Consider the following 12,943-nt stretch of genomic DNA (forward strand, 5'->3'; position numbering starts at 1 on the left):
TTCAATAATACTAGATTGCCCAACTGTAATTCTTTTTTTAGTTGGGTTTGCAGATTACTAAGTGTGTTTGGTTTTTTAAAAAAAGTTAGAAAATTATATGTACATACTCTGAAGCTTTATCTGTCTCTTACTAATTAGAGGTTTCTTGCCCAATATGATACCTTTCATCTTTTAAAATGGTACTTAGAATCCATCAGAGGATTGTTTTCAGTAAATTCTTTTTGTTTCAAAGAGAACAGTGAAGTGGAAGGTTGTGGTTTAAATGAGAATATTGGTACTGAAGTAGAACTTTGGGTATTTTTCTTATTTGCATTAACCTAAGTCCAGTCACTTTGTGTACCAATATTTCCCCTGAGCCGTACAGTGTAATCTGCAGCCTTCCTTGTTGAGGGCAGGAAAACTTTAACCATGGCCAAGAAACATACTAGCCCTGCTCACTGTTCATGTGTTGCCAGACATTTTCTAACAGATTCTGTGGATTTAATCGTGAACTTTTTAGAAATTGAATTGTAAAGATGACCTGGTTTCATTTTATATGCACTGAATATTTTTTTCTGGAATTTAAGTATTTAGTTTTAAAATAGTATCAGATAATAAAATATTTTTTAAAAATTTTAAATGAAATATTTCACTTTAAATCCACAGGTAGAAATTGACTAACTGATTTCTTTTGTATCTTTTGAGATTTTTTTTTAAAGCCATTTTGAATCTGTATAGAACTAAAAGTCTGTTTCTTCTGTGCTTTTTAACATCTGTTGACAGTAGATCCAGTTCCTTTTAAAAGCTGAAAAATGTTAACTAGATTTGGAAAAAGAACAACACTTCCTTTTAAATAATACCAAACTCAGTTTTAGAAGTTTTTATATATAAATATTGAAAGTTTTTGAATTTGAGTCACTGATGGAATGTTGATCCTTCCTCCCTCTCTCCCTCTCTCCCTCCATAATCCTCTCCAGATAAATTAGAATGAAGGCTTTGAGTTGAAAAATCATGAAAGTAAGAATTAACTCGGAGAAGGCAATGGCACCCTACTCCAGTACTCTTGCCTGGAAAATCCCATGGACGGAGGAGCCTGGTAGGCTGCAGTCCATGGGGTCGCTAAGAGTCGGACACGACTGAGTGACTTCACTTTGACTTTTCACTTTCATGCATTGGAGAAGGAAATGGCACCCCACTCCAGTGTTCTTGCCTGGAGAATCCCAGGGACAGAGGAGCCTGGTTGGAGGCCATCTATGGGGTTGCACAGAGTCGGACACGACTGAAGCAACTTAGCAGCAAGAATTAACTAAAGGAAGTATTCTGAAGTAATAGTCTTTTATTAGATCAAGCAGTTATTGACATTGTAAGATTGTGAAAAGAGTAAGGAGGTGACCTTGACAATTTTCATATATTCACACACAGAAAGTTTCTGTGATTTAAAACCCATTTGTAATTTTTTTTTTTTACACATATTTACTTTTAACCAACATAGACTCATTCTAGAATTCTAGTGTCTTATTGATAGAGCCTTCATCATCTAACATTATAGGTAAGAGAGTTTAAATTGCAGAATAATTATTGTAGGGAGTTCAGTTAGTATATATATTTAGAGTTGCTTTTTAAAAATTTGGCATATTAATATCCTTAGCGATATAAATGTCAAAAAGAGTTTTGGAGTAAATTACCAGTTACTCAGTGTTTTCTGGCCAAAAGACTAGATATTTAGGGAAAGATACATTAATTTAGACTTTTGTGATTTATTTTTTAATCTATAGCATTTGCTGTTTTAATATGAAATGCATAAAAATGATGACTCTTGATGTAGTTAATTCTTCAGAGTTTTGAAGGAGCTGGATTGGCTGCTATCAGGTATGAGGGCCTGGTGGGAACAGACTTCTAGTTCTGCCATAAAGGTTTGTGTTTCACAAATTCTGAATCAATTTAAATTTTAAAATTTAGAGACTGGGCATATAGATATTCATGTACATTTAAAATTATTTAATTATTAAAAATGTGTTTCTCAGATTCGCCAATCTATATTTTTTTCCCTTTACGTATTACTGAAGGATTGAGTAAACATGATGCTGCTAATCCACAATCCAGAATATTGGGTAAAAGAATGTCTCTGAAACCTCCTTTCCTGTCTCTACATTATACACACTTTTAATACTGTCATTTATAATATCTTTAGTCTGGTAAGAACCTGGACTGGGAGTAGGGGAAAGAGGGCTTCCTTCCTCACAATGTCTCTCCTCTCTAGAGGGCCAGTGTCACAGTCTGGAGGTGTAGTTGAATATCAGCAGTCTGAAATTTGTATTTTAAACCATTTTTTAAAAACATATGTTTTTATCCCACTAGAAAGTTTCTTAGTAGTTTGAGATTCAATATGTGAATGTATAAAAGTTTTAAGGTACAGACTTCCTGAAGAATATTGTAGGTTTTTGGTAATTAAGACAGAGGCCATTTTTCTAACATAAAGTTATCCACATGAACTTATTATATTTTTTGGCAAAATAAGGAGTTGTTCAAGGAGTAGATAAAAAATTCAAGTTGTGAAAGGATTCTTTTTGTTGTTTCTTTAATCCTATAGTGTAGGTTATAAGACACTAAAATATATTAGTAAGAATTACTAAGAAGAACTAAAACAGTCACATTAGAATTTAGGGGTTTTAAAGAGATATGGCAGGTATTTTTCTTAAATAACAGCTTTATTAAGATATTGTTGTAAACTGAAAGGTGAATTGATCTTGGTTATTCCATATGATCAATTCCTACTTTTCCTAGAAAACTGGACCACTTCCAAAAGGAAGTCAGTTACAAACATGTTGCCGAGTAGGATTCTATCTTTTAAAATTCCACATAAATACATATATTTATACATATAGAAGTATGTGTGTATGGACCTATGTATAGATGTTTACTAACATCTGCATTATTAGAATGAAAAAAGCATCAGCAGACTTGAACCGTAATGGTTAATTCAGAAACAATTACCAATTTGGGAGACTGTCCATATTGTAAATTTTCATTGACAAAAAGTACACATGGCTTATTAATGATTTATTCCCTAAATGTTTACCTTTTTTATTCTCTTAATTTCTAGCAGCTTTTATAAATATTGTGATTTATTCATTTTCTGATAGAATAAGCACATTTTTGTGTCACCCGAGTTTTAGAAATAGCATTTTGAAACTGCACAGATTCTCAACCATTCATAGAGAAAATACATGTATCAAATAGACAGTTTCTTTTTTCCCTGTGTTTTGTAGAATTTCACATTAATAAGTTAATGTACAGAAGTGGGCTTACTTTTTTATGTTACCAATAAGATTGATAGTAAGCAAAACGTATTACCATAACCATTTTATAATAATTAATTATATATAAAGACACTCCAACTGTACTAGAGTGAGGGAAATTGATAAGGGTAGAATGTAACAAGAGACTTCACCTATTTCTGTGACATTATTTTTCTTTTCCTATATGTGAAATACAGTAAAATTAGCTTGAGCTTTGGAATCATAAAGAACTAATATGAATCTGATTGCTATCTTATCATTTCTATCATATAGACAGAATCTTGTGGAAATTGAGTAAATTTTTCATATTACCCCTGTAACTGGACAGTAATAAAACTTTTTTAAGGCTATTAAGAAGATAGATACTTAATGTTGCTTGATGATTAATAATGTTTAGATGAACATTGACCTCCCTCCCACATGGATTTCTCCTTTCATTTGTTAGTAAGGTTTTTAAAAAAATAGATCTTATTTTTATAAAAACAAGTTTTTAAGCTTTGTTTTGTTTCTTTCTTTCCATTCTCACTCTGCTTTTTACATTATTTTGAAGTTTTGTGTATCAGACAACACATGAGCTGTGGGATTTCCTCTCTGAGTTAGTTTTTAATGTTGACACTCTCTCAAGTCTTTAATGTTGACACTCTCTCACTAGGAACCTTTGTAAATAAAAAAACATGGATGAAGGATGATGAATCATAGGGAGAACAGACATTTCCCAGTGAGATGATTCTGCAAATTTGACTAATTAAGTATTCTTCCTAGAATGCTCTTCCCACTTTTTAAAAAATTAAATAATAAAGTTGGGTGAACGATTATCACAACTTTTTAGTAGAGCAATTTATTGCTTTTGGTTTTTGTCTAGATGTTTTATTTTATCTACAGTTGGATCTAATATACACTCTAATCCAGATCCAGTTGTAAAACCATTCTGAATAATTAAGTTAGAAGATTTTAATGATACAAAAACTATTTTCTTTTCCTTTTTTTGGTCACTTCTAAAAAAAGAAGTGTGAAGACATTGGACTGGTGTTGGCTGGAGTGCCTTTATTATTTAATCTAAACTATTTTAAAATGTATTATATGATAAAGCATTGAAGTGACCTTCAAATAGCATCCCTCAGAGCTGCTTTTTCTCTCTAGTCCTTAAGTTAATGTGATGGTAATCTCTTTTTGTCTTCAAGTAAACATTACCTTTCAGGTAGTATAATTGCTGTCTATTTTTTTAAACCTGTTCTTCCTGGGGTCTTTGACAACAACAAATACAGTTGTCAGCTAGTATAGTTATTCCCTATTGTGTTTAAATTATTTGAGGGTGAGGATAATATCAATGATTGATGCTACCTAGTAGTATTTAAATCACTGGATGATAGAAGGCATCTTTCTCTTCCGAGAAGATTTAAAAAATAAATTGTATAATGTGTACTTAGTACCTCTTTTACCCTGTGCTTATATACTTAGGATTGAATAGGACAAAATACATATTTTAAAAACATTGCTCTAAGTGTCAGGACATTTGCAAATGTTGTAAGCATTTTATTTTTCAATAAACATTATTAATAAATATTATGTGAATATATTCATAAATGGCACTCAGACAAGGTAAAAATAATTATTTTAGGAGAATTTAGATTAAAAGTGGGAGAGTAGTTAATTGTATAGTATTAGAATTCTGACTGGCAATTTGATGAACTGGAGGAGAAAAGGATGGTCTGTAGTAAATCAGTAACAAACCTTTCAGTTTCAGCAGTAGAGCTAATTTTTTACAAAATAGAGCCACTGGGATCAAGCATTTTATGCACAGCAGCATATCTAATTTAAAAGTATAAATTAGAACTTCTCTGGCAGTTCAGTGGTAAGATGCCAAGCTTCCAGGGCAGAGACATGGGTTCGATCCCTAGTTTGGAACTAAGATTCCACATGCTGTGTAGTACAGGCAAACATTTTTTTAAATTAAAAAAAAATTTTTTTAAGTGTACATTAGTAACTTTGCCGGGGAGGGGTATGAAGAAGTGTTTGGAAGCTGGCCTGAGAAATGAAAATACTCTTTTGCTGTAAATTTTTTTTTTCTGCTTTTGTGTATTTGTCAGAACATAACATTTTCTGCTCTTTAAGGAAATTTGGGTAAGGGAACAGTTTAAAAACACTTAAAACATTCTGGCTTATGGATTAGATTGCATTAGTAAACAAAAGAGCAAATTGGTGAATATGAGTTAACAAAAATTTTGAATAAGAAATTTCCCCATATGCATTTATTTGGGTATTAATAATTTAATTTTTAAAAGTTTGTTTTAAAACATTGCTTATTGTAACATATAAACTTATGTTGGGTGGGAAAAGTACAAATGAGAAATTGAAACTGTTTTAAACATGTAAATTAAATGGTAGACACTATGATTTTTGGGTTTTGGGGTTTTTTTTCTGTTTTGTTTTCATTTTTGTTTTTTGGTAAAGTAATCTGGATTGCTTATTTTATATGCTGGGATGCTAGTTGTTTTTTCTATTAATACACTTAACTTGCATTCTAGCTTCGCCATTCAGAGACAGGCATCGTGTGGTGGGTTGTGTGACAGTGTCTGTCAATAGTGAAGACAAATAGTGCCAGAGACACTTAACCCATCCAATCTCACCCAGGGTATAGGTCGGTCTCGTTTTCAGACTTCTTCATAAGTCTTTTTTTCTTTCTTTCTTTCTTCCTTCCTTCCTTTCTTTTTTTGTTTCTAAATAGTGAATTGATACTGATTGAAACTAAAGCTTTATGTAAAGTTTTAAACTTTACGTTAATATTTTAAGAAGAAGAAAAGTAGAAAATGAAGGTTGGCATGTAAGGTGTTGACAAAGCAGGTTTGCAGCCACTTTGTGTGTTCTAGATTTTTCAATCCCTTGGCAACATGAATGTTGGCCTTATAAAATTTTTTCTGTCAATATCTTTCTTCTTTGATCTGAAAATATGTTCTTATATCTGGTGACTTTTATCAAACAAAATGTTTAGATTTGAAGTCATTGTTACCAGTAAGAAAAATGAAATACTTGAAAAGAATAACTTAGGCTGAACAGTAAGTGTTTTAGATCAGAAATGGTTTCCAGATAACCTGTGTTGTTTTTTATTACTATTTTCTGAGCAGTCTTGTTTACTCCTTCTCCGTTCCACTATTGGGTTCACTTAGCACACTTGTAAATTTTTATGGCTTTTTTTTTTTTTTTTAAGGAAACTCAACTGATTTTGCACTGATATTGAAAAGTTATACAATATAAGTGCATATTTAAATACTAGAGACCACATTTTTATCTTGGAAGTTTAGTTAAATGTCATTTCTGTTATATTTTTAAAAATCAGTGAAAGGTATTTGTTTCTTTTGAGGACTTTAAAGAATGTTTCTAATTTCATAGCTTTCTATAAAAAGTTTAGTTAGGTCCACAAAGTATCATCTCTTTTTTATGGTATTTAAAGCACTGAAATGATGTGATAATTTAATTTCTTGTTTACAAATCTAGAACTAATAGTTCTCAATTTTAAAATGTAATTTAAGCAAACTGTGTAAAATATACATGGGTTTCTCTATGTAGTATCATTTAAAACTCCATTTTCATCTTTCCAAACAAATTAATAATACAGTTGACCCTTGAATGACAGAGGGTTGAAGTGAGTAGGGGTGCTGTCCCTTAGCACAGTCAAAAATCCATGTATTACTTTACAGTTGGCATTCTGTATCCTTGGCTCTTCATCCACAGATTTGAAATCTAAAATGTTCTTGCTGTTATTTTATGCATTTATTTTTAATAGATAATATTAAGAGTTTGCTAAATTTTTTAGTAAATTTATCGATTAATACACAAGTATGTAGGGGCTTCCCAGGTGGCTCAGTGGTAAAGAATCCACCTGCAGCAGGTGTGGGTTCGATCCCTGGGTTGGGAAGAGCCCCTGGAGGAGGAAATGGCAACCCACTCCAGTATTGCCTGGAAAATGCCATAGACAGAGACCTTGACAGGCTACAGTCTTTAGGGTTGCAAAGAGTCATACACGACTGAGCATGCATGCACACAAGTAAGTCACTTGACTTATATCTGAGTTTTAAGAAAGAAGATTCTTAGCACATTTTTGTAGAAATAGTAAGTAAGTTACCTCTAAACTCTTTTAAGTTACTTCCAGACTTTTCCTGTAGCAGATAATGTTGCTATAGTAAGATATAGTCTAAGCATTTTGAGTAGTAAATCTTTTTTTTTTAAACCTGATATGTGTCTATTATTAACACATGGGTACATTTATTTACCAGTGTAATGTAACTCAGCATACATAGGAAATACTGACCTTCCCGTAAATCAATTTAATTAAAAAGTAGAATTTTTACTACATGGAAGTCATAGTATGTTACGTGTCTGGGGAGTCTAAGATGAGAAAGATGTTGTCCATGCTTTCTAGGGGCCCATAGTTCTTACCCCTTACTTTACCACCTCACCTGGCATTATTAATGCACTTAGGTGATGTTTTCCTAACCAAAATGTAACATGCTTTTGTGAAGGGTTTTATACACCATCTTCATTAAGCATCAGAGGAACAATGATACTATTGTAAAGAGTTTTATAGTTCAAAAAATTGTCTTATATTCATTATGTTCTTAAAATAAGGAGAACTTTAGTAATTTAGGATCGAACTGAGGTAACCTTTAAAAAATAATTTAAAAAATTAAAGATGCTTGCTACTGTCTTTTGACAGTTTATGTTTTCAGCTTTAATAGTTTTGTGCTCATGAACTTTTTAATTTAATAAGTATATCCAGGAAACTGCAGGTATAATATTCAAAATGTGTGTTAGATGTCCATGGAAAATGTAGAGAATATTTTAACTTATGTAGGGTATGATATCACAGTTTGGCATACCTGTCCCAGAACAGATATTTATGTACAGTTATATCAATTGGGTTTTATAACCATGATTTTGAAATAAGACTTGCAAGATTTAATCACACATGCTTTTAAAGAGCAATGCTAGATTATATCTTGCATATTAAATTCATAAGTATCATATAACTTACTTTTGAGTTCATGATTACATTTTACCTAACTTTCTGTCTTTCATGGACAGGGATCCCTGAGATGTTCATATTCTGCGTTCTCATTTGCATGGTACCTAGATTCAAAGAGTGGGTGGGAGAAAATGTCTTTTTAGAAATACAAGTTCACAGCATTCATGTTGCATGCTTTGTGTGTTCCACTGCAAATATTGCATGCTGCATACTTGTATTTTTCTGAGAATAATGAACATAGGCTCATACATACAACAACATGTAGTTTCTTTTTTGCCAATAGTTGGAACAGATGGAGGAATGTTAGACATAATACCTTTTTTATCTTTTCTAAAATGAATTGTCATATTTTTCAAAAAAATAAGGAAAACCTTGTTATTTAAACCCAAAGTGGCTACAAATCAGCTCCTAAACTGTCACTGACATTAGTATCTAGAATTTTGTAGTTTTTACAAATCTTTTAAAATATTTATTTACTAAGAAAACATTGCATTAATGCATGATACAAAAGTGATAAAATTTTTCTTTAAATTGGAATGCAGTTAAAGTGACTGAATTTTTCCAATTTCAACTACTGCATTTGACAAGGATACAAACTGGAAAATGGAACTGGTATCATCTAATTGCATTAAGTGCCTTAACTCATGGTAGTTGAGAAAATCTTTCCATGTGGCATTATGTAGATTACATTATTTATGGCTAACATTAGTAACAGTATTCTTCAGCCTTGACAGCAGTGAAAAATTATGGATGAATTTAGTTCTTTCAATGATTTGAGTGTTTTGGTGCATTTTTTCAATTTAAAAATAGATCTTTGGCACTTGGCTTTTGATTGTCTGAACATTGGCATTCTTACATTTCACTCTTTACATAATTAATGTGGATGTTGCAATTCTAGTAACTGGACATCACAGTTTTAAATTTTATCATGCCACTATAAAACAGTAGCATACATGGTATAGATAAAAATTAATTTCAATTTAAACATATTTTTAGTTGTCCATGTTGCCTATTTTCATTTTTGTATATGTTTATGATTATAAACCCTTCTGTATCTTATACAAGATAAAATTGTATAGGACTGATAACTTCCAACTGTAACATAAGTGTGCTTCCATAGATTATGTTGTTAAAGGGTTTAATAGTTGTATTTTTCAATGAACTGATCTGCCAGTGGCCACACATTTTGAAAAGATCTACTTTCGACTTTTTTGGTTAGGCATAGGCAAGGGAAATGATTTTATAAAAAACCTTTTTATAAGAACTATTAATAATTCTGATTCTCTCCAGAGATTTTTTTTCCTGTTCAACTCTTTCGTTAGACTTCAGTCAATAAAATTGACTGTTTACTCACCTGAAGAAATTCCCTTAATAGTTCAAATCAAGTAGACCTTTTAAAGAGAGAGTAAATGGACAGTGGTAACCAAGTGCTGAATGTGTAATCAAGTACTTTACAAGAAAAATCCATCCATTAATAAGTCCTTCCTCTGTTTTTCATTCTGCCACAAAGGATGGTATTATTAGAGATCATGGTTTTGAACTGCCACTTCCAACTTCTGGAGACCCTCAGTAGTTAACTTGCTTATCTTCTACAGCCCAGCCTGTTCCAAATCAAACCTTTTTCATTTTTATTCTTCTAGATTTTAAAATAATTGTAGTGACGGTACCAGTTCCATTTTGCCTCCAAGTCAGTTGATTATATATTTTTTCTATTTATTTCTCATTTTATAATTGATATCTGGAATAATCAGCAGCTCTTTTCTCATTTATTTTCTCATATTTTTATTCCAGGATTTGCCTCTGAAGCAGGGAGTGTCTGCATTAAAAATGACCTGTAGTTCTCTGCTTCATAGGTTAGAAACTTATTTTAATATTTTGTGGCTAAGCACAGTCCCACTTTTCAAATTCTATAATGAATTATTTAATTGGCATTGAATGTGGACCACAAGCATATATTTCATATTGGGGTTTTTTTTTTATTATTTTAAATGATTAAAATTCAATAGAAATATCCAGCTGAGGCAATAAAAGCTTTGTTCTTGCTTTACAGCCTAAAACATTAAATTAGATTTTTTTAAAATCTTATCAATTATAACAAGTAAAATAATGCTATTTTGGCATTTTTTTTAAATTGTGCATTTTTAGGCCTTGTATTGCTTGAAGCATTTATATTCTAAAACTTAACCAAATTCCAACTATTCATTATGGGGAAAACAATCAGTTCACAAATCACTTTTCATTGGGACTGCTAGCCAGCGTAGGTGAAAACATGTATAGTGTATTTACTCTTAAATTGTACACTGCAGATGCTTCTTCAGCTCCCTCCTCTTCCTCCATGGGCGGTGCTTGCAGCTCCTTTACCACCTCTTCCAGCCCTACCATTTATTCTACCTCAGTCACCGACAGCAAGGCTATGCAAGTCGAGAGCTGCTCCTCAGCCTTGGGGGTAAGTAACCGAGGGGTAAGTGAAAAGCAGTTAACCAGTAACACAGTTCAGCAGCATCCATCAACACCGAAGAGGCACACAGTCTTGTACATCTCACCACCACCTGAGGACTTGCTGGATAACAGTCGGATGTCCTGCCAGGATGAGGGGTGTGGATTGGAATCTGAGCAGAGCTGCAGTATGTGGATGGAGGATTCCCCCTCCAACTTCAGTAACATGAGCACCAGTTCCTACAATGATAACACTGAGGTACCTCGTAAATCACGAAAACGAAATCCAAAGCAGAGGCCGGGGGTCAAACGACGAGATTGTGAAGAATCTAATATGGATATATTTGATGCCGACAGTGCCAAAGCACCTCACTATGTGCTTTCTCAGCTTACCACGGACAACAAAGGCAGCTCAAAAGCAGGAAATGGGTTGGTATTCACATTTTTTTTAAAGTTCTCTCACCATTATGCAAAACAAAAAAATAAGTCATTCCTCATTTTTCTTAATTGCTCAGCTCAAGTTTGCATCTAAAGCAAAGATACTAATTTTATCATTGATAAACATGAAAATTTTAACTTAAAATGATCAGGTTTCACAAGAGAAGATAATAAAATACCAGCAGATTTTGCCAGTAGATATCTTAGTAAGGGTATGATTAAGTAGTAGAAAATGAAAATAATCTGTTTAAGAAGTAACTTAAATTTCAGATGAATTTATATTTTAAAAGATTTTTTAAATATTTTTACTCATTGAGATAACTAGTAATGTAATGGCTCTAGCTAAAACAGACTTTTACAGAGGGCTAATTTGTTTTCTCTTTCACATTGTCTCCCCCATATGATTCAGTTTATTTCCATTTTTGTGAAGACCTTATTTTCCTTTTATTTGATGAAAACAAAAAACTAAATTGATAGTTTGAGTCTCAGTTTAGATTCATGTATTTATTTTAAGCTTTTTGTTTAATATATTTTGCCAGTTTAGGATTTCTTTAAAAATAAATAGATCACTTTTTTTCTGTGATTCTGGGTATTTAAAGGGTAATAGAACAGAATCATGGTACCTATTTTGATTTTTCATTCATTTCTGCCAGTTTACAACACATACTAGATATATTTCAGTAGCTATATTATAAAACGTTCACTTCTAAAGTACAGAACCCTATGACTTTCCAATTCCTTTGATACTTTCATTGTAACATTTAATTGCTAGACTTCTGATTACATTTTCCTGCAATATATTCAACGTAGTTTGATAAAGTTTAACTTACTGGATCTTGAGAGATTACTTTTTTTGGATGGTCTTTTAGTTGACCAGGATCTCCTACAATTTTAGGTTGTCACAGAATATGATGGAGATGCTTTTGATTGGTTCATTATTTGATTACATCATTGGTGGATTTTTAGATAAAAATCTGATTGAGAGTTAGAATATCTTTAGTGTTTCTTAAACTTGTCCTTAAATATTTTCTCAGTATATTTTAAAAGTAATATCTACCATTTAAGCAATGATTATTCTGTACTGCTCTCTTCTCTGCTCTCATCTAAAACTCCTTTGGGGTGATGAAGTTACATAAAAAATGCTCATTACTCCTTTGGGGTGATGTAGTTAAATAAAAATGCCCATTTAAATATTTTTCATTTTTATAAAGTCCAGGTTAGGAAATTATCTAAAAAATATTTATATACCCTTTCCAAAAGTATTGCTGTTAGCAGAGTCAACAATTGTAGGACATTTTGTATAACTATAACCTGTAGAATAATGCTCTGAAACATAGTAGCATAGATATAAAAGGTTCATATGTGTCTATCATTAAATACAGGTATGTGTTTATTTGGGCTTCTGTGGAGAAAGTGGTTTTTTTTTTTTTTTTAAGTTCCATAAGAGAGATTTTCATTTTTATACTGAAAAAATGTTAAAGTTCAGATGAAGAACAAATAAAATTTTGACTTAACAGTTAGTCAACACACATGATATGCAGTTGCTGTTAAAAAGATATCTTGACATACGTCTTTTCTGCTTCTGCTTTTGTATGATAGATATATCTTAGAAATGATTTGAGGTTACCCAGGGAAAGTATAATAACATTTGTCAAGACACAATCTCTCATGAAATAATTCATGGAACAGAAACTCATCAAGCAGCAGAAGAAATGTCCAGCTTCTTAGGTAATGGAAAAACATTTGACACTAGCCTATGAAAATGATGGAA

General features: G+C 31.9%; 1 protein-coding gene across 14 annotated transcripts in view; it reads left to right on the plus strand.

Moving 5' to 3' along the window:
- The window catches only part of NFAT5 (nuclear factor of activated T cells 5), a 119,238-nt gene that overhangs the window by 60,845 nt on the left and 45,450 nt on the right, over positions 1-12,943 (plus strand). For 5 of the 14 annotated variants that reach the window (XM_061387744.1, XM_061387745.1, XM_061387746.1 and 2 more), the window contains one exon: positions 10,605-11,163. In XM_061387744.1, the coding sequence (XP_061243728.1) occupies positions 10,605-11,163 (559 nt within the window). Of the gene's footprint in view, positions 1-956; positions 10,152-10,604; positions 11,164-12,803; positions 12,901-12,943 lie in introns of those variants that run through there. The other 9 variants (XM_061387756.1, XM_061387750.1, XM_061387752.1 and 6 more) reach the window with 9 other exon arrangements.

This window comes from Bos javanicus, chromosome 18 (assembly GCF_032452875.1).
Source record: "Bos javanicus breed banteng chromosome 18, ARS-OSU_banteng_1.0, whole genome shotgun sequence".
Classification (NCBI taxonomy): Eukaryota; Metazoa; Chordata; class Mammalia; order Artiodactyla; family Bovidae; genus Bos; species Bos javanicus.